The 23789-nt window shown below is 40.4% G+C and overlaps 2 protein-coding genes across 4 annotated transcripts in view; one reads left to right on the top strand and one right to left on the bottom strand.

Moving 5' to 3' along the window:
• The window catches only part of LOC117793854 (glutamate receptor-interacting protein 1), a 53725-nt gene extending 42280 nt beyond the window's left edge, over window positions 1-11445 (top strand). For 2 of the 3 annotated variants that reach the window (XM_034634283.1, XM_034634282.1), the window contains 8 exons: window positions 4730-4945; window positions 5642-5835; window positions 5964-6268; window positions 7138-7301; window positions 8914-10039; window positions 10096-10298; window positions 10445-10923; window positions 10983-11445. In XM_034634283.1, the coding sequence (XP_034490174.1) occupies window positions 4730-4945; window positions 5642-5835; window positions 5964-6268; window positions 7138-7301; window positions 8914-10039; window positions 10096-10298; window positions 10445-10923; window positions 10983-11084 (2789 nt within the window). In that variant the 3' untranslated portion in view covers window positions 11085-11445. The remainder of the gene's footprint in view (window positions 1-4729; window positions 4946-5641; window positions 5836-5963; window positions 6269-7137; window positions 7302-8913; window positions 10040-10095; window positions 10299-10444; window positions 10924-10982) is intronic. The other variant, XM_034634284.1, reaches the window with a different exon arrangement.
• Window positions 11446-13156: 1711 nt separating this feature from the next.
• The window catches only part of LOC117793674 (protein sidekick), a 104842-nt gene continuing 94209 nt past the window's right edge, over window positions 13157-23789 (bottom strand). Inside the window, exons 10-16 of the mRNA XM_034634062.1 lie at window positions 22581-23009; window positions 21190-21375; window positions 17084-20323; window positions 16050-16328; window positions 14926-15246; window positions 14283-14617; window positions 13157-14206 (exon numbers count right to left, since the gene is read on the bottom strand). Coding sequence (XP_034489953.1) covers window positions 13964-14206; window positions 14283-14617; window positions 14926-15246; window positions 16050-16328; window positions 17084-20323; window positions 21190-21375; window positions 22581-23009 — 5033 coding nt within the window. The 3' untranslated portion in view covers window positions 13157-13963. The remainder of the gene's footprint in view (window positions 14207-14282; window positions 14618-14925; window positions 15247-16049; window positions 16329-17083; window positions 20324-21189; window positions 21376-22580; window positions 23010-23789) is intronic.

Raw genomic sequence — 23789 nt, 5'->3', positions numbered from 1 at the left:
TTTATGGCGCGGCAGGCATACGGCAACAACGCGGCAGGAAGCGTCACGCCAAACATATACAGCCAGCGTTAAATGTTAATTACCAGTGCATACGCCAGGAAACCATAGCGCATTATGGGTATGCTTAAGAAGCGCCAGCAAGAAGATACGAAAACGCCAGCTGCGCCATACGGTTGTTATGGCGGCGCGTTGTAATACGCGGCTGTGCACAGTTTTGAAAGCGTCAACGCCGTTAACGTCCCCCTGTTTAAACAAAGTCATTTCTTTTTTTGCCGCCAATACTGCGCGTCGTCGCCAGCACGTTATGTTGTTACCGAACACACAGTCATAACATATGATTCAAGGCGAATTTAGCGTTTTTGCTGTTTATTATTGCCGTTCGTCGCGTTCAAACAAAACTACAGCAGTTTGCGTCGGCAATGTCGGCGTAATGCCGTGAAGGCCAGCCCATGTCATGCTGCCATCAGCGTCATCAAACCGCCAGCAGCGGTACATTGAAATGTCACCTACTGTTGAACGGCACAGGCATACAAATAGCAGCCATATAACAGTCGGAAGGCGATGTTATGCTTATAGCCTGTTGTTCAGCGTCCGCCATGAACGAGTCCACGTCACCACGCCTGTTGATGTCACATGTCGTCTGTACCAGCCATCGAGCCACGAACCGCCGTCGTTGTTGGTCACCGCCGTCACGCATGTTGCCGCGCCTATGCTCAACGGCATTGCCGTCATCGTCGTCAAAGAACATAGCCTGGCGAGGTAATGTTTAGGCGTCGTGCCTGCGCGGCACTGTTGCCCGTTCACGTTGAACGCGACATGAAAGCAAAATCACGGCATTAGCGTTTACGCCAACACGTCACCACCGCACGCAGTCGATTTGTCAGCCGATGGCGACAACGGCCCCGCGTTGTTTCACCATATGTCACCGATAGTGACATGCTGCCTGTTACAACGCCACGCCGCCAGCCACAGCACGACCAGTGTTGCTACAACGTTATGAGTTACAAAGAATTATGTATATAGCAGTTTGCATGGTCATGTCACGAAATATATTTTATATGGTGAAGGACAGATGGCAGCGATAGCAGGAGAAGATGAGGCATTATATAGCCGTGCCAGCCAGTTATATGAGGTTTAGGAAGGTAGAGTACGGTAACGGGTGATGGCAGAAGGTATTTTGCTGGCGATGGTAAGTATGTCGCAAACAAGGCATGACATGTGAGTCATAGCAGCCGTTACCATGTCCGCCTGTCGTCAAACCGAAGAACACAGGCGTTATAATATATACGAAATAATAAATATTGTTCGCGAAGATACCAGACGCCGCCTGTTCATTAAACCACGTAACGTTCAACGAACCATTATCTTCCACTATCCAAATTTTATCGCCAGCAACCAAACCGCCAACGACAACAAGCCATGTTGTTCACCGAACCAACGACACGTCACATCAACGTCTCAATTCAGCAAACGTCGTTCAACATTTGAAATTATTGTTATAACGTTCATTGTCGTTTGAAGAAGACGAAGAAATTGTACAGATAGCAAACAACCAGAGACACTAGAAGAATATATAACGCCTGTCGTAAACGCAACGGCGTTGCGCCGTCGTTACCAGAAGTTACGCTTGAGTAGAAGAACACGCTTTTTAGCCACGACGTTTGTTCGCCGTCCAACATTTTTTTTATTTCTTTAATAAACGGCGAAAATGGTGATTGAGTTAAGGTTCGTCTTTATCTAATTACAAAAAAAAAAAATAATGATTACCATTAAAAGTGTTTACTTTGCTATTCATATATTTTTCGTTTAACAAAACTTTAAAATAAAAATTTATTTGAAAACAAAACTTTAAAGTAGCTTTATAAAGCCAACAGAACTCATTACACTTTCAACTGTTTAAAACAAAATGTATTCATTAACCTATTTATTAGCTGTTCAATAACAGTGTCACTTAAAGAAATTTCCAGACTGATAAATGCCTGCTGTAAAGTTGATAGAAAATAATCTTCATATTACTACAACTATCTCAGCATGAAATATGTATATATATATGTAAAAGAAAGTTTCGAAAATGATAAAAGCAAAATATATCTTCTAATAACATGACTATTAGAAGAGTTTTGCAAATTTGTTATTAATAGCGTCATTGAACAAGTCCATTCTGAACTTCACAAACTACCTGAAGTTGAAATTTTTTTAAAGAAATGAGATTTGTAAAACTGAATGTTAATCATTAATGGGTTACTTAAAAAAATAAGTAAAAGGGTATATTGTGTCTGTTGGAATCTATGTAATAGGGAGAAGGAGGCATCTCTGACCATAAAGTATATATATATACTTTGATCAGCATCAACAGCCGAGTCGATATAGGCATGTGTGTCTCTCCGTCTGTCCATCCGTCCGTGTGATCGTTCAAATCTCAGAAACTATAAGAGATAGAGATACCAAACTTTCAACCCAAAAGACTCCAAATGCGTTGGAGCAGGTCAAGTTTGTTTAAAATTTTCTACACGCCTTCTTCCGCGCCCGTAAATCGCGAAAAACCACCATCACACCTACAGTTTTTAAAATAATATTTTTTGTGTGGTCATTAACGTTATCTATTACATATCTATTATCCCACTGAATCGCAGCCAGATCGGGAAGTAGAGCGTAGTGGCGATTTAATGTTTTCAAAGTACTACAAGTATTTTCTTTAAAGTACTTTATATATATTAAATAAGAAACGGTATCGTATGGTCGGGATCTCGACTATGGGAAACACTTGTTTTTAATTTATTTAAGCAAGATATTTACTGCTCTTTCAGCTGAACTACTTATAGCTCTCTTTTGGTTAAACAGAATTGTGATTGTGTCATAAGTACTATAATTTATTTACTTGATGCAAATTGGGCTGGCCCTGCTTCCAAATTGCAGGTGTTAGTTTAGATTTGTATGATTTTTCTTCTATTTCTTTCATTTAATATTTGGGAAAAGGTTACGACTGTTCAATTTTGTGGTCTGGGGTTCTGACAGTCTGTTGGTTTGTTGCCTGACGGTCGTGACCCAGCCAAAGGGGACGATGCGATTTGAATGCGGAACGCGTCCATGTCGATAACGACGACGCGACGTCGACGACGATGGCAATGCTGTCGTCGTCGCCGCTGCCAAAATAAATCATCATTTCAAAGCAGCCAACGCCCCTCCTTACCCCCTCTCCCTGCACTGCCACTGATGGGGTCGAGTCTGTCGACCGCCAGACATTATAATACATATATCGTCTGCATCCGAAACAATTTTTATTTCGTTTCCCTGACTAATCTCGACATATTGCGAGAGAACGCGAATGAGAACACATTGGACACGGTTACAGTCTACAACAGCCTACATGACAGAGAGAGAGAGAAAGAGAGAGATAGCTAGAGATAGGAGAGAGAGAGCAGAGTGAGCGAGACAGAGATGAAACCCTAGACTCCATCCAGAGCTGGACTAAAGTCCAGGGTTCCACATGACCACCAATTCATCTGTTTCTCTGACGTAAGCGTCTGAGACAATGACGTTCCTCTTTGTCGTTGTCGTTGCCTTCGACTGGCCAAAAGCCGTGGGAGGGATACGAAAAGGTGGTGGGGGAGGGGGGGTAAAAGAGAGAGGGTATGGGAGGGTCTGGCAATTTGCCAAATTTGCATTTGCTGCCCTCTACGCGTAATTTGTAGTTTGTCATAATAGCAAACAGTTTGCTTTTTAAGCATACATTTATTTTTACGAGTTGTTGTTGTTGTTTCTGTTTGTTTTGTTGTTGTTATTTTGATTGTTGTTGCTGTTGCTTGTTAATAAAAGGCGCGACAGTGTCGCTTGACGAACCGCTGACAGAAATGGAAATGGAGACCAAGGCAACAGGGCAAGTTGCTGGCCAACGAAACTGGCCAAAACCGATAATATCTCAGAGATCAAAAGATTTTATTAGAAAAAAAATTCATTATTCGCAGTAGTCGAAAGTAAAACCCCTTAAGAATTCCCCTTCCCACCCTACGGGTACTTAACACAATGGAGACTGTTGTTAAAGTTGTCACAGGTTCTTCAGAAAAGTTGTAGAATGAGTTGAAGGGAAATTCTAAGAGTTCTTCTTCGGATCACTAGAAAGGAAAACAATGTGGAAGTGTACTTAGTGGATTTAGTATCTGTCAGAGATCCTCTAGGAATTAGACTTGTGTTAGGGAACAAATATAAAAAATTAGGAATACATATTTAAAATCTTAGATCTTACATGAAAAACGATCTGTTTAGGAACATTTGGTAAAAAATAGAAATGCATTCCAGAGAGTTTGTTCTATAAGAATATCACAAGAAAACTGTAAAAACACTTTGAGAACTTGTCAAAAAGTCATTAAATACAATTTCGCAGAAAAATTGTTAATAAAACAGAACGATCATTTCTATGAGTTTCTACAAAAAATCACAAAGAGAAAACTATATTATAAACTAGGACGACATATAGAAGATCATAGCTTAATCTGCAGTTTCTTTAATAATCTTTAGTCTTTACACTTACTTTAGCAGACTCTGAAAATCTTAGAACTGTACAGCTAACAAATGAGCTGTAGAAGCTCATCTATAAAGGAACTTAGAGATCCACCTCAGTATATATTTATTTTGTAAGATTGATAGGAACATATTGACTGCTGTTTATTTTCCCAAGTTGATTGGCAACGATTGATCTGACATTGACTTTCTACACATTTATAATCCACAGAGCGCAACGATCTATCCTATCCACCTGTTATCGGAGCCCTCAACCCAGTGGGTCATGCGGCCGACTTTCTGGCGCCGGGTGATCGATTACATCAGATCGATGGCATCTCAACAATTGGGCTGAGCAATCAAAAGATCATGAACATGCTGTGCGCTGGAGTTGGAGCTGATCCGTCACCAGCTATTGTGGAGATTGAATACTCGTTGCCAGAATGCAGTAAGTTTAAATATCTTGATCTATATATACGTGTATTTAAAATTATATTTATCTTTGCATTTTGTGATCTATTTATCTGCTTTGAGATTTCTATTCTTCTTGAAATATATTTATCTATCGAACCATCTATTGTTCCAACAATCTATCTTGTGAGCTATCAATCTATTGATCTATCTATCGGTCGATCTAATTGTCTTGAGAAATATAATTTCAACTATATTCAGAATAAGAGTTATCTTTATTGAGATTTATCTATTTATAAAAGTATCTCTGAAATGATCTATATGTCGATCTGTCTATCTTAATTGATAGATCCAACGTCATATTTTAAAATCCATCTATCGGTCTATCTTGAGACGGATCTACCTATTTTAAAATTTATATCTTTATCTATTGCAGCTTAAGATTTTTCTAATATTCAATACATTGATCTACAAATTTATCAGTGGCTCTATTTGTCTTGAGATTTATCTATTTTTCCATAGATCGATCAACATATTTATCAATCTTGACATCTATTTATCCGTCGCTTCATCTTAGTTCCACCTATTTTATTTTTGAAACTTATTAATCTATCTTGAGATTTATCTATCGATCGAACATACGATATATGAATCCATCTACCTATATATCCATCTATCATTCTATCTATCGTATCTCTCATGCACTTGTTTTGTTCTTTGTTGCTGTTTGCAGCAGTTTCCCAAAATAGTCTGTATGTTACCTCGAAACTGGCACAGATCACCGTGGAGCGGGAGAGTGGTTGTCTGGGCCTAACGCTGAGGGGCGGTGCCGATTATCCGCTGATCGTAACACACGTGAGACTTCATGGCCCCGTCTATAAGACGGGTCGCATCAAGCCCGGCGATCGTTTGTTGCGCGTCGATAATGTAAGTGTCCATCCAGCTGATGATGGCTTCCACCTGCTGACAGTCACTTCCGCTGATCCATTTCCGTAACCGACACATAATTCACTCTCCCTCTCTTTTGTTCTCTCACTCACTCACTCACTCCTTAGATCTCACTTATTGGGAAGACACTTGCTGAGGCACAACAGATCATTAAATGCGGCCACGTTTCCGGTTATACCAATCTCACCATTGAGTACGATGTATCCGTTGTTCAGAGTGTAGAGTTCTCCATGGGGCCGCTACTCATTGAGATCGAACGTCCCATGAATGACAAATTAGGCCTTGTGCTCTGCAACTACAACAGCTCCGGCTCCAGTTCCGCCGGAACCACTTCCAGCACCGACAAAATAGACGAGGTCACCCAATCGGGCATATATATTGCCAGCATACTACCCGCCAGTATTGCCGATCGGTGAGTATTACGACAAATAAGGTAGAAAGTTTTGATTGTGATTTTCATTATGCATTTCATCGTATAAATAAAAATAAAGTAAGCTTGAAATTCATCAAAATTCAACATTAGAAGTATATGGATTAGAGTTGTATCGAAACGTTCGGACTAAGATCTATTAAACTAATCCCTGATTGTAGGTCATTTAGTTCTCTGAACAGATCCCAAAGCAGTTCGTTCAGTGAATAGATCCCAAAACATTTTCTTTGTTAATTCGAATCCCATTACATCTCGCTAGAGACACACTGTTGATAATATATATAAAAATTTGGATTAAATAAAAATCAATTTATGGTTTTAGATTTTTTTCATTAAATCAATTATTAAAAATCAGTAAATTGTTTGAAAACAGATACAAAAATTAAAGCCTAAATTAAATTCTGCTTCATATGGTAATTTGTTATAAACAAATAGAGACTTCCTTAAATCCCATATCAATACCACGGTAACCCCACAGCGTCCCTCAAACCAATTCAGTTTATGATCTATACACTGAACGAACGAACTGTATGAAAGATTAGTTCGTTCACAAAAAAAATGAACTAGTAAACTAATTCCTTCAATTGAACTACGATGAACAACTCTAATATGGATAATGGACATATTCACAATTCAATTCATGATATTTCATGGCATACACGTGAAAAGTCAAAGTCTCTACACCAAAAGAGTTTGTAGAGTACAAAAATTGAAAATGAGAACACACTTAAAAGTAATAAATCACAATGTCGAACATCATGATATAAACGTTGTTAATTGAATCAACTAACCACATTTCTATGTCTTTGTCTTTGTCTGTGTCTGTGTCTATGTCCATATGTTTATTGCAGTTGTGGCGCCTTATCAGTTGGCGATCAAGTGCTCTCCATTGATGACACAATGATCGAGCACACAGCCTACAGTCCCGATGAGGTAATGACCATATTGGACACGAGCACAGGACGGGGCTACACACAGATGCAGATAATGCCAGCACATGCGCTTGCCCGACGTGGTAAGTCAAGTCGAGTCGACTCTGAGTAAATAGCACCACTAACTGCACCACATGCTGCCTACTGTCTACTGCCTGCACCACTAACAGCACCACTAACACTAACAGCACCAGTTAAATGACTTTTTGGCTATCGCAGCAAATGAATCGATGCGTCGCGTCGCGTCGCGTCGGCTGCTTGTGAAACGCCAAAAGGCTTTCAAGGCGATCGACCAAAAATGGCGCCTTGAAGGTCGATCTCTCGGCGTGGGCGTCTGTCTAATGAATCGAGTCGACGATCCACAGCTAAAACAATACATTCCGAATTTGCGAGGGCTGCCTATACACTTTCTCCTTGCATTTGAAATAAAATATTCACTAAAAAGATTTTCAATTCAAAATGAAATTTTTTCAAATTATGCTGATTTTTCTACAACTAACTGTAAGAATACAATTCACAGAAAAATATCTCATCAAATCCACCACACTTTGCAATAGTATTATATATAGGGTAGGTTTTTCAATGTCTATTTAAGAGGTTTTTTAACTAAGTATACAACAGATATTTTGACGTAAAATGTATAGAAATCAATGTCAAATTTGAATTTATCTATTTTATAAAATTTAAGGAGACATTGAAAAACCGGCCCATAGTATTATCATCTATCAATTTGCCTATGGAATGATGTATGCATATTTACGTATCAATAAGTAACTAACTATACATTCGTCAATTTAAATTTTTGTAAATCCATCGTCCTAACAATCACTATTCATATTTATCTATTGATTTTTATTAATATTTAATTGATTTTACTAGTGGACAAATGAAAAATTAATTAGCATTTAAAAAAACATTAAATTAACCACTGAAGATCATTTTTCAGCAAAAATAAATTTATAAATGATTTAAATGCGCTTTATTATCGTAAGACATGTGGTAAATTGAATTCAAAACTTTATGAAGAACTAAATTATGTACATTATTATACTATCTTTCAATATTGGAATTTATAGTGTGTTTATGATTGTTAAACGCACTTCAGATTCAAGCCAAGTAGTTTGCATTCTGTAAATAAATTTATTAAGCAGCCCTCGCTAATCAATTTTTGTGCTTGAGTGCTATGAAAATGAACGAATAATTCGTTTACTTTGCTTTCGGTATTCCAGGAGGTGAGAAGAAGCAAGTGGGGCAGGGAGAGACGACAATGTTCGTCTAGAACTTGGGCCGTAAATTCTAGAGGAAGATCGACAGGAGAATAAACAGAGGCAGTTGTAGAAGGAGGGGATTCATAAGCTAAGCTGCGGATTAGCTGCAGTCAAAGTGGCTGCCATGAGAACTATTTCTCACACATGGCCATCAGCTGGAGGAGATCGAGAGGTGAAGAGCGAGGAAGAGGCAGAGGCAGAGGCAGAGAAAGAGGAGAAGATCGAAGATCGAGTGTTAAAAGCTTTGGCCAAGTTTGGGCAGGAAAGACACAGAGAGGCCGTAAATAAAGTGGGGATGTTGTGCGGAATTGGGGGAATAAACGACAGCTGGTCACAGAGGGGCGTCCAAAAATAATCTACAGTCTGGCAACATTTAATGGGCATCTCATCTCGATCTTAATGCTTTTAGTTGTTGGTTCTCTTTCAGGTCACACTGCGCTGGGCAGTCCCAAGTATAGCTTCAGCACGCTGGAGTCACGCAAATCCACGGGCAGACAACGTCCACGAATCGTGCGCAAGAGCTCGTTGCCCCTAGAGGCAAATGGAGGAGGAGGTGGGGGAGGTGGCGGTGGCAATGCTAATGGAAATCCCAGCCTGGGTCTGTGTCGTGCCGAGAGTTTTCCGGTGCTGCTCGATTGCAGCCAGGGATCAGGCATTGTGCTGGGCAATTCATTGCCTGTGATCATTGCCCAGATCCAGCCGGATTCTGTGGCGGACCGCAGCGGTTGCATCCAGCCGGGAGATCGCATTGTGGCCATCAATAAGATGTACAGTCTGGATGCGATTGCGATGCGTCAACTGCTGGAGGGCAGGAGCAATAATGGAGCTCCAACTGCCGCCAATTGGCTGGAGTTGGAGGTGGAGTTCGATATGCCGGATGCGGTGGTGCCCTCCAGTGGTGTCTTCAATGTGAAGCTGCTGCGTGCCGGCAAATGTGGATTGGGAGTCAGTGTGAGTGGGTCAAGTCATGCGGGTCTTGTCATCTCCGATGTCAAAATGGGAAGTCCAGCGCATCGCTGTGGTTCGCTGCGACCTGGCGATATACTTCTCGCTGTGGATCAGCATCCCGTGCAGCATTTCAATGTGGATGCCCTGCTCAAGGAGTTGCCCACGCCGGCGGCAAGTGCGGATTTCACCACACTAACCATCAAGCGGGTGGTGCTGCCCGACTTTCTGCCCAGCCCCATCTACAGCAATTGCACCACCGCCGTTCCGGGTGACAATGAGCTCTACAGCAGCGCCTATGTGGCATCCAAGTATGCGGAGGTCAAGTACAACGATTGCATCTCCCTCAAGTCTAGCACCCCGCAACCAGACTACTTTCGTGCTCCCAGCCTCGATGAAACGGGCAGCCTGCAATCCGTCCAGCTGCGACATCCCAGCACGGCTGCCAATGCTGCCTGGACGGGGGTCAATAGTTGCTCCAACAGTCGCTCCTTTGCTGCGCCACCAAACACACAGAGCCTGACCACAGAGCTGCCCGAGGAGGATGACGAGCAGGACGAACAGGAGACGCATCATTACGGTGGCTATGAGCTCAATCGTTATGCCAGGTAAGTCATCAGTTAATCCCTTCAATCTTACATGCAACTAAAACACACTTATACAGTGTGGATTGCACCGCCTTGCCACCGCCCATGGAGAACAAGGTCTATGGATCGGCGGCCAGCTCGAGCAGCAAGAGCAGCGGCAGCAGCCTGCATCAGATCATCTTCACGGTGCGTCTGGAGCCCAAGGGCGGATTGCTGGGCATCACTTTGGCCGGCAGCGAGGACATAACCAAACCCATTACCATCAGCGGTTTGGTCGAGGGTAAGAAAAAAAGTCATAGATACCAAAAAAAAAAAATAAACATCAAAATATCGACTAAGATTATCTAGTAAGAGTAAGCTTTAAACTCTTCAAGTCTTCCTAGTAATACTCATTTCTTTCTCTCTTACGCTCTCTGGTTTCTCTAGGCGGCATTGCGCATAAGAATGGACAGATCCATGTTGGAGATCAACTCTTGGCCATTGATGAGCATTCAGTGCAGGGCATGCCACTGTCGCATGCCACCAGTCTGTTGCACAATCTGGGTGATCTGGTGGATCTGAAGATACTGCGCAGCCATGACATCAGCAATGCTGCCTCTAGTGGTGCAGCTGGCTTGCCCCAGACTCAGGCCATCTATGCCAAGGTGCAACGACGTCCTCGCAGTCCCTCGGCCAACACAGAGGCCAGCAACAATAATAACAACAACAACAGCAATGCAAGTGGAGGCAAGGACCAACAGCAGCGCATCTTTCACGTCACACTTTACAAGGATAAAGTCTACGATGACTATGGATTCTCCGTCTCCGATGGACTTTACGAACGTGGAGTATTTATCAATCGCATTCGAAGCGGCGGCCCAGCGGACATGTGTGGCCAACTGAAGCCCTTCGATCGGATTATGCAGGTGAGTAGCATTAATAATGCCATCCAAAACGATTAATAACAATCACTTCAATTAACCAGGTTAATGAGATGAAAACGCAGGATTTTGATTGTTGCCTCACAGTGCCGTTGATCGCAGCTGCCGGCGACAAGATCGAGATGATCATGCAACGTTCGGAGTGAAAAACTAACGATCTAAAAGATTTATTCTGTTTTGCAATTCTTTTTTTTTTTTTTTGAGATAATTTTTAACTAGTTGTATCTTAAGTCTTAGCACTAAGCTAAGTGTCATTTTTGTATCTAACTTATGTCACATTTAGACGGTTAGTCGAAAGTAACCTGTAATCTTTAATATATATAAACTGTAATCTGTAATCTGTAACTCGTAATCCGTAATACGTCATTGAACTGCCCGGGATATGCCTTAACTCTGCGGAATTATAACGACAATAAGTTGAGCTCCACCCAAGTGCCTGCAAACATCGACCACCCCCGCCTTGCCGTTTACCATAACCAAAAATCATCTTACATCTTTACATAGCTCCCATATGGAAATTATTAATTATATATAAATATATTTTTTATTTTATTTTTATTTGATATTTGATATAAAAAAGAAGTAAAAAATATTAAATAAAATTCACCTAAAGATTGTTCAAATTTTATACATACTATCTTCTTCGTTTTGCCGAAGACAAAATAACTTACTGATTGTTCCTATAACAGATACGATGTTTTCTAACTAAATCTTCAATTTGAGAAGATGAAAAAAATAACTTTTACAGGTATAAAGAATAAGCTTTGCTCTACAATGTCAAATAAGAATGCTTGACAGATATATTGATCATTTCTTGTAGAGCCAAACTATTTCGTCGAACATTTAAGCACACTTTCGCTCACTCAGGTTGGATTTAGACTGTAAATTGTAGGGTCTGGTTCAAGTAATGGAACATTGAAGCAAGTCTCCGCACTTCAATTTGCCCTTAATCATCGCGGACCAAACAAAGTAGACATATCTCAGCAGAGAAATCTTGCTTGACTTTAAAAAATATACAACAGTTGTTCTTTTTTTTACACCTTTTATTGATTTATATGATTCTTCAATTACATTTACACATAAATATATGCTAATACTTGGCGCTTGCTGCGCGATTTCCACTAAACTTTTGCCTCTGCACTCCTCCACTGACTTCGCCTCCAAATGCCAACTGTATTAAATCATTCCCTATGCCTAAACATATATATATATATATATTTATATATATATTTTGTATATTTAGATGTATATATGTATATACTTTTATTCTTAATTATTTAAATATTTTATTAGCAGTTGCATTTGCAGTTTGCTGACCAATTAACAATTACAATACATATCTAGACGAACTTGTGCTTCGAGTCTTTAAAGTTAAATTAGTTGTAATATAAAAAAACATTTTTGCATTATCGAATAGACATATTCATATATGCGAATTTACAGTTTACAATTTATTATTATAATTTATTTGCATGCGCCGAAAGGTATCGTCGAAAAAAAAACACAAAAAAATAATAAAATATATATAATATACTTAGATATCGAGCGAAAAGTATAAAATATATAATCAGTCATTTAAGTTATACAGATATAGATATACATATACAATACACAAATAGTTTATAAAATTTAGCTTAGACATATATATTCTATATATATATATATATTCTGCTTTGAGTTTAACAATTAAAACGTATATACTTAATTATGCTTAGTTTGCGCGCGCATATTTAATGCCTATGACCCCCCATATCTGCGTATACGCAATATATATATATATATATGTATACTTGAAACATTCATATACATATAAATACATATACATGTATATTTGATTATACATCAAATTTATAGTACTTAATGCTAGATTTCTATCATTATTTTCATGTCGATCGATTGGTTGCATGAGAAAGGAGTTAAAAAAAAAAACTTTTCGCGTTTGTTGTGTTTTGTGTCGAATTTGTGGCTTATGTGCTACAAATTGCATTAATATGGCCTATACTTATATAATTATAAAAGAACACACACACACATGTATTTTTACCTATATATCAAATACATGAAAAGCTTTCAAGAAAAAAAAAAAAAAATTCATCATCGTTATTAGCTCGATTTCTCAAACTCCTTTATCATTTTCACTGTGGGGATATGCTAATTGTTTTCCTCAGTTTTTCTTTTGTTATTCTTAACTATTTTTTTTTCGTCTTTGTTTTCATATTTCTTTGTTCTGTTTTCTGTTTTTGCTCTTTGCTTTTTGCATTCGTCAACTGATTGCATCAGTTATATTTGCCTTCGCTTCATATTATATTTCAAAATTTATAAATTAAATCAAAGACAACGAAAAACTAAATGAAATAAATATATTGTTTGCCTATCTTGCGAGTTAAGTCGTTGTCTCATAAAATATAGTTTAATATATTAAATATAATGAGATTGCGCGCAAGGCTAATTAGGAGAAAGGGGAGAAAATCATTCACATCTATCAAATCATAATTCACACACATTGAACACAAGTCAAGCAAAAATTTACGTATCACAAGTTTTTGCTTTTGATAAATGCCAGTTACGAGCTAAGTAGTGTTAGTGGGCGTGTCAGACAACGGACGTAAGTGGAATAAACAAATGGGTAATAAGTTACTTAATGTATAAAACAATTTTAAAAAAAAGCCGTATTTGTTTAATAATATTTCTAATAATTAATTGGGGCTGGGTCGGGTCAGTGGAACATTTGATAATTAAATGCTGTTTAAAAATCTCAGATCTCTCGTTCTAGAAACTATAAATAAGATTAATCGTAGGTATAGATAGAGCTACTATAACTAATTGTCCATTTAAAAGCAAAGCAGCGCAGCAGCAACAGTCAAACATACGTCATACTCTCCACACACTGAATGGGATCTTCTTCTCATTTCCGGATGCAGTCAAAAGATTGAGAAAGATGGGAGGGAGGGAGGATTCAGACGAAAGTCTCCCTTATGACGGTGCTGCTGCTACTGTTGCTTAGATCTTAGAACTCGGTTGATTGTCAGACAAATGACGAGAAGCCGGGCAGTGGCGCCCTCGATCTGGCCATATTATTGACAATAATCTGGCCACCATTGAGGCTCATCACTGCGCTGCCCTCCGGCTCGGAGTCCGTGTAGCTGGAATAGTTGCGTACCGGCTTTGTCTTCTTCCACGACTGTCGCAACGAGTCATTCACATTGGCATAATGATTCACAAATGAATGCGGATCGCTGCGCACACTCTCATTCTCGCTTTCCGAATGCTGCAAGAGATTTAACATTGTAAATACGTCGAGGTAATAGTTTTTTTCAGTTTGTTTTTCTAAACACAACACTTACCTGAGATGCCTCTGAACTGCTCACTTCGGATGGCTTCTCGGTCACGCTGCTGTCGTCAGGATTCTCATCGTAACATTTGAGACTCTCCTCATCGCTGTGATAGGCCACCGAGGCAGGTGATGGACGTGGAGGACTCTTGCCCAGTTGTAAATTTGTTGGCGGACGATTGGTCGACTTTCTGCCCAGTGTGCCCAGAGTGCCGCTGCGCAAGGTGCCCACACTGTTCAATGTGCCCGTGCCAACACCATGACGGGAACGATATAACTCCAATGCCAACTCCTGACGTTCATCAATCGACATGGCCATCGACTCCTCCAACGTTTTCTGTGCCTCCTCTGCAGGACAAATTTATTAGTTCTCTAATTTTCTAAACAGTGCTACAAGGATATTACAACTCATTATAACAAATGCATCAAGATTAACTGGAATTCAACTTTTATTTGAAGCGACATTTTCCCTATTTTAATACTGTACGTATTTGAATTTATTGTTATTTATTAAAAATGTACTAATATATATTTTTTTTGTGTATATATATAATTTTTTTATCTTTACTATTATTGTTTATTTAAATAATTTTCCTGGCTTTTTCATAAATGTGCATTTGTAACAGACTTACATCGATTTAATGCATTTAACTTACGTTTGTACTTGTAGCTTTTGCTTTTCACACAGAGCACAGCGATGACCATGACAATGATGACTATCGATGTGGCCGCCAAGGAGACCATGAACCAGGTTTGCCTGTAGAACGGTTTGTGCTGCAGATATCCATACTCCAGATGCAATTTCGATGGTGTCAATATCGAGTCCTTGGAGTAGACAGGAAACGAGATTCCATACCGATTGTAGGCAATCACACGGAATGTGTACGCTGTCGATGGCATCAGAATGTGATAGCTAACCGTAAAGTCCTGCATAGTTCCCTTTTTTGTCTGCTCGATTTTCGTCCAGCGCGAATCATCTGCGAATTGTTAAGTAAAGAAATTAGAACAAAGAATTCTAGTTTGTTTGAAAACATTTACTTTTACTCCATGTTTTGTGAGCTCATGAATAAATTTATAATTTTGCAAATTTTATTTTAAATATGTGTAAACTATTTTTTACATATTTGTTCCCTCATTCTTGGTATATTAATTAAGCTATGCTGTTTATTATAGTACTTAAAAAGCTTAAGTATAGCATTAATACTGAACTAAATAACTACACAAATTATAAATTAAAAATTCAAATAGTCAAACAATGAGTCATTGAAACAAAAAAAAGGATCAAAATTGTGAAGGTTTAGCGATAAAAAAAATTTAAAGTTAATATATCCTTATACAATACGTGCATACTAAACTTTAAAAATCGGAATTTCTACGTTAGTAACATTTTAATTTGTAAATTTCCTATTTCAACAAACGAAAATAAAACTAAGCATAATAATCTATTATTAAGCCATCCATATAACTTGAATATGATGTGGGGTTATATTGATTAGAAAATGATTATAAGACTTAAAATTCTAGACTGCGACTGCGTAATACTTACACACAAATGAAGGTTCTCCTTTTTCTACGCAAGCAGTTACAGAAATGTTGTTAAAGAGTGTGTTTTTTTTTTGGTATACGGAAAAGTTTCATAAATTTGGAACCAGATCATCAAAATTACATTTCAAATAAAGTATATAAATCGAAAGAAAAATAAAAAATAGAGAAAGATATAGAGAGAACCAGACCCAGAATTAAAGATTTCCAAAAATTGAGCGGAAATATGATGACTTACCGCGCTTTTTCGCCTCGATAAGATAGCCGAGAATGGGACCACGACCAGAGGGTCCATTAATCCAGTGCATTTCAACGCTGGACAGCGTCTTGCTAAGTATGAGATCACGTGGTGCAACTGGAGAACCATCCTGTGGTCCCGTCGTCACATTCTCACTCACCGCCGGCCCATAGTCAATTGTCTGGGCACGCACTGTAAAAGTGTAGGTAACCTCCTCTTCCAAATTTTGGACACGTAGCGTCGTATTCGATACCTTCTGCTTCACCTGCTTGCTGAACTCTGTGAAGAAGTGGCAGAAAATTAGTTATTTTCCCTAGATAAGTATGTAAGGCTGCAAACCTTAAATATTAAACCATATGCAAATAAAATGCTTAGCTAAAAATTGCTAATATTTTAAAGCAGAAGTGGACAGCCAAACTGTGCAAGTGCACAGATAAAAAAAATTTTCTAAAATCAAGATTTTAGTCTCAGAACTAAGATTTTTGGTCTAAAAAATGCGTCGAGAACATCAAATTCTTGAATTAAGAGAACACATTTTGATTTTAAGAACATTTTTAATAAGACCAAGTTCTTATTATAAGAATAAATGTTCTTAAAATTAAAATTAAAAAAAAATGCAATAAATTAAATATTATTTTTTAAATTAAGAATTTTTTTTTTTAATTTTGATTTACATACATTTTATTCTGTTTTAGTAATTTTTTAAATGATATTTTAATATGTTACGAGCGGTTTCTCTAACCACCACAGGGCCACCATTTGTTTGATACGAATTTAGTACATATTTATATTCTCCTAACAATTTAAGATTTTTATTTTTATATTAAGATTTTAAGACTTTTTAGATTAATAATCTTAGTTTTAGTAATTTGGTCTTAAATTAATCTTATATTAAGAACAAAATATTTAAGATGAACGTTCTTGATTTTAGAACTTGGTCTTTTTTTTCAGTGTGAGCTCTTCAACAATATCAGCAAATATTGATTGCTATAATTTGGACCCTACAAATTCTTGCAGCCATGTTTAGTACTTACTCTCGTTTTCCTCGGTGGTCTCATAGGTCACCAGATAGCCAAGTATTTCGCCATTGAGGAACTTGGGCGGATCCCAGGTGACCTCCAGGCTCTGCATCGTGATGTCGGAGAATCTCAGATTGAGGGGAGCACTAGGAACACCCTGAAGTGTCTTGACCGTAACAGGAGCTGAGCGAGGTCCATCTCCGGCGGGATTAAAGGCCAGCAGCTGGATGCGATATTCTGTGTACTTGTCGAGAAAGACGAGACTATGCGAAGTGGCTGTGGCGGAGACAACCTCAATCTCCTCCTCCCACTTGCGACCGACTTCGAGAGCTTGCGGGGAATACGTGACCAGATAGAAGATCTTGTAGCCGAGAATGTCGCCATTTTGCATGCTCTGCTTGGGCGGCTTCCAGCGTAGACGCACCTCGGTGCTCGAGATGGGAGCCGCATCGACGGCACGTGGTTCTCCCGTTGGCACTGCTTCACCCACGTAGACAGCAGCGGGCGGAGTAGCTGGTCCGGGTCCCTGGGAATTGAATGGCAGCACAACAATCTCATAGTTGCGATCCTGCTGAAGATCCGATAACACCACACTGTTCACATTGATGCCCATGACGTCCGTCTTGGGCGTCGACTGCAGTGCGGTGGGAAAGTCCGAGAGCTGTTGGTACAGGATGCGATAGCCTCCAGTTGCCGCATCTCCATTCCACATGCCCGTCTCCAAGGCGTTCCAATGAACGCGCACCGAGGTCGTCGTGATGGGAACGACCTTTAATCCTCCCACTCCCACAGCGGGCGCAGCGGGCAATGTGCGCACCACAATGCTCTCCCGACTGAATGCCGATGGGCCCAGGTCATTGGTCGCCTGGATGCGGAACTGATATGTTGTGTGCGGTCGCAGTCCCAATGCCGTGTAGGAACTCAGCGAGGGATCTACACGCTCCCGTAGCGGCTGCCAGGGTCCCTCGTTCTCGCGCATCTGAACGGTATAATACCGCAAGGGAGCAAAGCCATCCCGTCCTGGCGTCCAGCTGAAGGTGATCTGATGTGCCTGGATCTGACTGCGTGAGACTTGTGGCACCGACGGCGCTTGCGGACGATCCCTGTTGTTGGTGGTGTAGACCAGCACCGTTGCCGTCTTGCCCCATCCGAGATGCGTCTGAGCCGTCACACTGAAGCTGTAATAACGCTCGGGCAGAAGATTTGTCGCCCGGAATGTCCGATCGGTGTGTGGAAATTCGCGACTATAGTTGAGATTGGCGCTGCCATTGAGAGTGTAGGTGACCTGGTAGGCGTTTATATCGCCATTCGGATCCTCGGGTACATCCCAAATGATGCGAGCCATCGAGAATGTCACATCCGGGAAGCTAACATTCGATGGAGCACCCGGTGTATCCTCAAACGTCTGGACACGTATCGGTGGAGTGCTCAGAGCGCCATCGCCCAATCTTGTGTAGGCCAGCACCTGGACATGATAGACAACGTACTTCTGGAGCTCCGTCAGCGTTGTGGTGAAGGAGCTATTATTCGGTATGGTCTTGTGAAGAACGGGTGCGGCGTTTGGACGATCTGTGGCAGCATAGAAAACCTTAAACCCTTCGATTTGACCATTGCGATGCTGACGCGGCACCTCACCCCAACGCACCACAACGGTTGTCGAGGATGTGGCATTCGCCTGGACGTCCAACGGTCCGTAGCTGGGTGTCGCCTCCCTGGTACGCTCCTCCGCCGGATTGCTGGCCCGTGAGCATCCCACATCGTTGCAGGCAAACATCAGCACCTCAAATAGGGTCCATTCTTCGAGAGATTCTAGCACATGCGAATTGGCCGTATGATCATCAATGAATACACTTCGCGGTGCACTTTTAATCGTCCCCGCAATTCTCTCCATCTGACGATAGCTGATGTTGTAGCCCCGAGGATTGCCAAACCACTCGGTCTGCTGTAGAGGGATCCAACGTACCCGCAACTGTTGGGCACTCATCGCTCGCACGGTGACATTGAAGGGTGCGTGCATCGGTCGGGCCTGAATCGTCTGAAAGTCCTTGGTCGCCTCCGAGGGACGTGAACTGCCAACGACATTCGTAGCGCTCAACCGGAGACGGTATTGGGTAAAGGGCATGAGACCGGTTACCGTCAAGGTCTCGGCATCGGGATCACTGATCTCACAGATGGTAAACCAGGTCATGTTGCGTGCCGTTTGTGCCTCGACCTTCCACTTGGTGATGCTCGAGTTGCCATCAAAGCCGGGTGTGAATTGCAGGACCACCGAGAAGGCCTCGATGTTGGACAGGGCCAGGCTAGTCGGTGCATGTGGCAATACCGGCTCCACACCCGATTGTATGGTCGCTGTCTTGGGGATACCGCTGCCAACACGTGTCCAGGCGCAGATCTCGAACCAATAATGTGTGGTCGCCTGCAGTTGATTTACGGTCAATTGGGTATCCTCGGCCGTCAGATTAATGGACTTCATGGTTTCGGGACGATCTCGGACCTGGTAGCGTACCGTGTAGCCGGTGAGCAGACCGTTGGCATGTCGTGGAGGTGCCCAGAGTACCGTCACAGCACGATCGGAGACATCATCAAAGTGCAGGGCCGTTATCTCATCGGGCACATCCTCGTTGGTCTTCACGGGCACCTGTTGACTAGGCACTCCATCGCCCGGATCTGTGAAGCACAGAACACTGATGTTGTACTCGGCAAACTTGTCCAATCCATTCAATATCGTTGTCTGCTCCGCCAAAGGATCAATCAGGCTCGGCGGTACCGTCATCATGCGCTTCTCCACATCCCTCGGCTCGCCGTCGATGTGTTGCTGTTGCCATGCCTGAATCTTGTAGCCCTGATTGATGCCATTGATCTGTTGCGGATTCGGTGGTGTCCAGCTAATCTGTGCCGCCGTCGAGTTCAACGCCAGGACACGAACATTGGTGGGCGGTGCCTCTGGTATCCCCTCCTTGGTCTTGATCTTTGCCCCTTCGGTGTAGACTCCAACGCCCATATTATTGTAGGCTGCGATCTGTACGATGTAATCCTTCCAGGTGATCAGCTCCTGGATGAGGAAATTGCGCTGTGCCTCGTTCGTAATGTTTTGATACGACCAGGGCACATTGTTGTATCCAAAAAGACGGTAGCGGAGAATGTAGCCCAGGATTTGACCATTGCGTTGCTCCTCCAGCGGCGGCTGCCATTGTGTTATAATCTCCGACATGGATCGGGCGGAACCAACAAATCCTACCGGCGGTCCGGAGGGTGCTAAGTGGGTGAAAGGACGCCATATTATTATATGAACAATAGATCTCATTTCAGCAGTTGTAATTTACTTTACTCATACAATATATAAAGAGAGAGAGAAAGGCAGAGAGAATTACAGAGGGTGAGGGAAAGATTCTGTGATCTTTTTCTAGGTTATATACCTCGGTGTAGTGGAAACTCTATATTGTTCATCATAAGCGGGCGAACGACGACCATGAAGTTTGACGACAACGATAGCAATTAAGAGTACAATACATTTAGGATTATGGTTATATAGCATTAGTACTATGCACTAAATATACGCGTACATAATCGAGATCATATAAAGCATTAACGAGTGCACTTGACAACCCTGACATGAGGCGACAAGGCACACGCTTTTCAACTAATACACAAAACGCATACATCAAAATCAATATGCAGACGGAAATTGAAAACTTTCGAAAAACATATAGAAATTACATGGGAAAATAAAGAAAATCAAGTCTAGTAATGCGGTTTAGTTTATATCGCTATCAGTAAATCATTCAATCAATGTCAATGTCATTGTCAATCAGTGAGTCAATCACTCAACCATTTAATCAGACAACAATTCAGATAGTTGGCCAAAGGCATCAGTCTTAAACAGCTTACATTACTAGACTTTTTAAAATTATACTCATTTATAGAGATTGGAGTGTTAAAAGCACTTAAATGAAACGAAAAATTTTAACAAGAACCTATACAATAACTAAATAACTTAAGAATAAACCAACTTTGTGAATACAACAAATGTTAAAGATAATAAATCAAATACAGGTGCTATACGAGTCCTGTTTGCTTTTGAAAATAATAAAAGAGTTGACCAAGGAAGTTGGAATACTCACCTTCTTGGGGCAGCTCGACGACGTTACTTGGCTCAGAAGGGGATCCCTCGCCGACTCGATTAACGGCACTTACACGAAACTGATAGACGGTCGCCGCTTTTAAATTCTCGAGCAATATCCAACGTTGATCGGCGGAAACGTTACTCAATTCGGTGATCCAATTAAGTAGAGGATCGGGAACTGGACCTACGAATTTCTCTGTGATTGTTAATGTGTTGAAAAACGCAGTTGATAGATTTGCAATAGCGAGTGAGAGAGTTAGCAGGTGTGCATGTATGAGAGAGTGAGCGTGTGCGAAAGTGTGAGTGAGCGTCGTGATGAGATGAGAGTGATGTGTAGTGAATGGTGGTGAGTGATGTGTGTGTTGAATAGTGATCAGTGAGGTGAGAGTTGTGTTGTGAGAGTCGTGTTCATTTACAAAATGTGTAGTGTTGCAAAGTTAATGTGCGAAATAAGTAAACAAAAATAATAAATACAAAATTAGTTAATCATCAAAATGTACAAAAAAAAAAAAAAAAATTCAAATTAAATACATGTATTATACAATATTTATAAAATATGGATTTTTATATATTAAATATTTATTACATGTTACACACGGCACATATATATGTAATTCGTCGAAGATATTGTAATTAATATAAGAAAGTATAGAAAAAAAAGAAGAAGACACGTTGTTGTAAGTAGAAGAAAAAAGAGAGAACAAAAAAATTATTGTTAACTTTTGCAGATGGAATTATAATCTTAATTATAATTTCAATTCATCATACAATCGGTCTGTCAATGTACTTTTTATATATCGGAACTATACAGATCGGAAAACTGTAACATGTTTGAAGAAATGAGATTTAGTGTAATAAACATTGATTTTGGTGATACCTTGATTAATACTGCCGATTTTTAATTAAATTTTTATTTAAATTGCAACAAATATTATAATAACAAATTAGTGAAAGTCTCGTAGAAATAAATATTATAGACGTAAAGACGTAGGATATTTAAGCTTTGGCGAGCCAAAAACAAATATTCCATCTTTATAATTTGTATTATTTGTTGTCTGTGAATCTATTGTGGAATTATTAAAAATAAAGTGTAGCTGATTGTTTTTGCAACTTCTGCAAACATAACTAAATAGTTAATTGATTTTGTCTGATGATCTTGTTGTCGTTGATGTTGTTATTGTTGTCGTCTGATGTGCTCAACATGTTTTTCAAATAATACGCAAGAGAAAGAGAAAGAGAAACGCTAGGGGGGCTTTCTTTCTCTCCCTCTATCTGTGATAAATCAAAAATCCAATACCGCATAATCCAATTCCATCTAAAACCCAACTACGTTAGGCCTAACCGAAATCAGTAAGAAAAAAAAGAAAGTAGGTGGGTGGCAACACTTACCCAACTCGGAGACCTCACGTCGCTGGATAATAAATTTGGAAATTGGACTGTTGCCATCGAATCCCGGTGTCCAGGACACATTGATGCTGCGCTGTTGCGGCTCCGCGAGACGTTCCACCTTCACATTGCTGGGCGGGAATGGCAACTCGATAACGCTCAAACGGGCCGACCTCGTCTCATTGCCACCCGGTGAGGTAACGACACACTCATAGCCGCCAACATCGCTGGCCCGCACCGCCTGTATCTCCAGTTGTCCATCTGCCTGGACGCCAATCCTTTGTGAGTTGCTTATGGGCGCCGTTTGACCCTTCCGATACCAGTCGATTTTATATGGCACACTCGGGTCACTGGACACCTTGCACTGCAACGTCGCGGTCAGGCCAAGTAATACCGTTGTATCTACTGGCGGTTGTATGATTTGTGTTCGCACTAAAGAGAGGAGATAGAGAAAGAGAGAGAATGAGAATGAGCGTTAAAGAAGCTATACAGATTAAAAGCGACACATGGCCAGTGAAACAGCCTACGAGGCAACAGATAGACAGACAGACAGACAGACAGACAGACAGACAGACAGACAGACAGGAGAGTCACTCCCGCATGTCATGCTGACGTGTAGGAAATTAAGTTTTAAAGCCCATACACATACACAAACAAACACACACACACACACACACACACACTCACTCAATATGTATTATAGCCTCCATATATTTTTTTGGTGGCCTATGCCCATTTAAAATGTTCAAAAAAGAGTATCGAAAATTTGTGCCAATGTATGTATGCAACAGATATTCAAAATCAGCTACAATTCTATTAATTTAATAGTCCTATTAATTTAATTTTTATTTTTTTAATGATAATTATTAAAAGTCAAAGTTACTAAACCAAAGATGCATCGTTTTAGTTAAGATATAGTGAAGACAAGCAGTTCTGTGCAATGCAATTTCTGTGTAAAGTAATTTTATGGTTCGAATTCACTGAAGAAAAATTCGACTGTACTACTGAAACAAATATTTCATTATTATATTTATCAATGCCATTGAATGTTTTTTTTTTCATTTTATGTGACTTGACAACATAAGCAATTAAAAGAAAAAACAAGTGGGAAAGGCTATAGTCGAGATCCCGACCATAGTATACCTGTAACTTATTTTAATACATTTAAGAGTACTTTAAAGAAATTACTTGTACGTTTTGTTTTGAAAACAT

Source organism: Drosophila innubila, chromosome X (assembly GCF_004354385.1).
Source record: "Drosophila innubila isolate TH190305 chromosome X, UK_Dinn_1.0, whole genome shotgun sequence".
In the NCBI taxonomy this organism is placed as follows: domain Eukaryota; kingdom Metazoa; phylum Arthropoda; class Insecta; order Diptera; family Drosophilidae; genus Drosophila; species Drosophila innubila.
The sequence above is the reverse complement of the archived record's forward strand: the minus strand, read 5'-3'. Positions and strand labels throughout refer to the sequence as shown.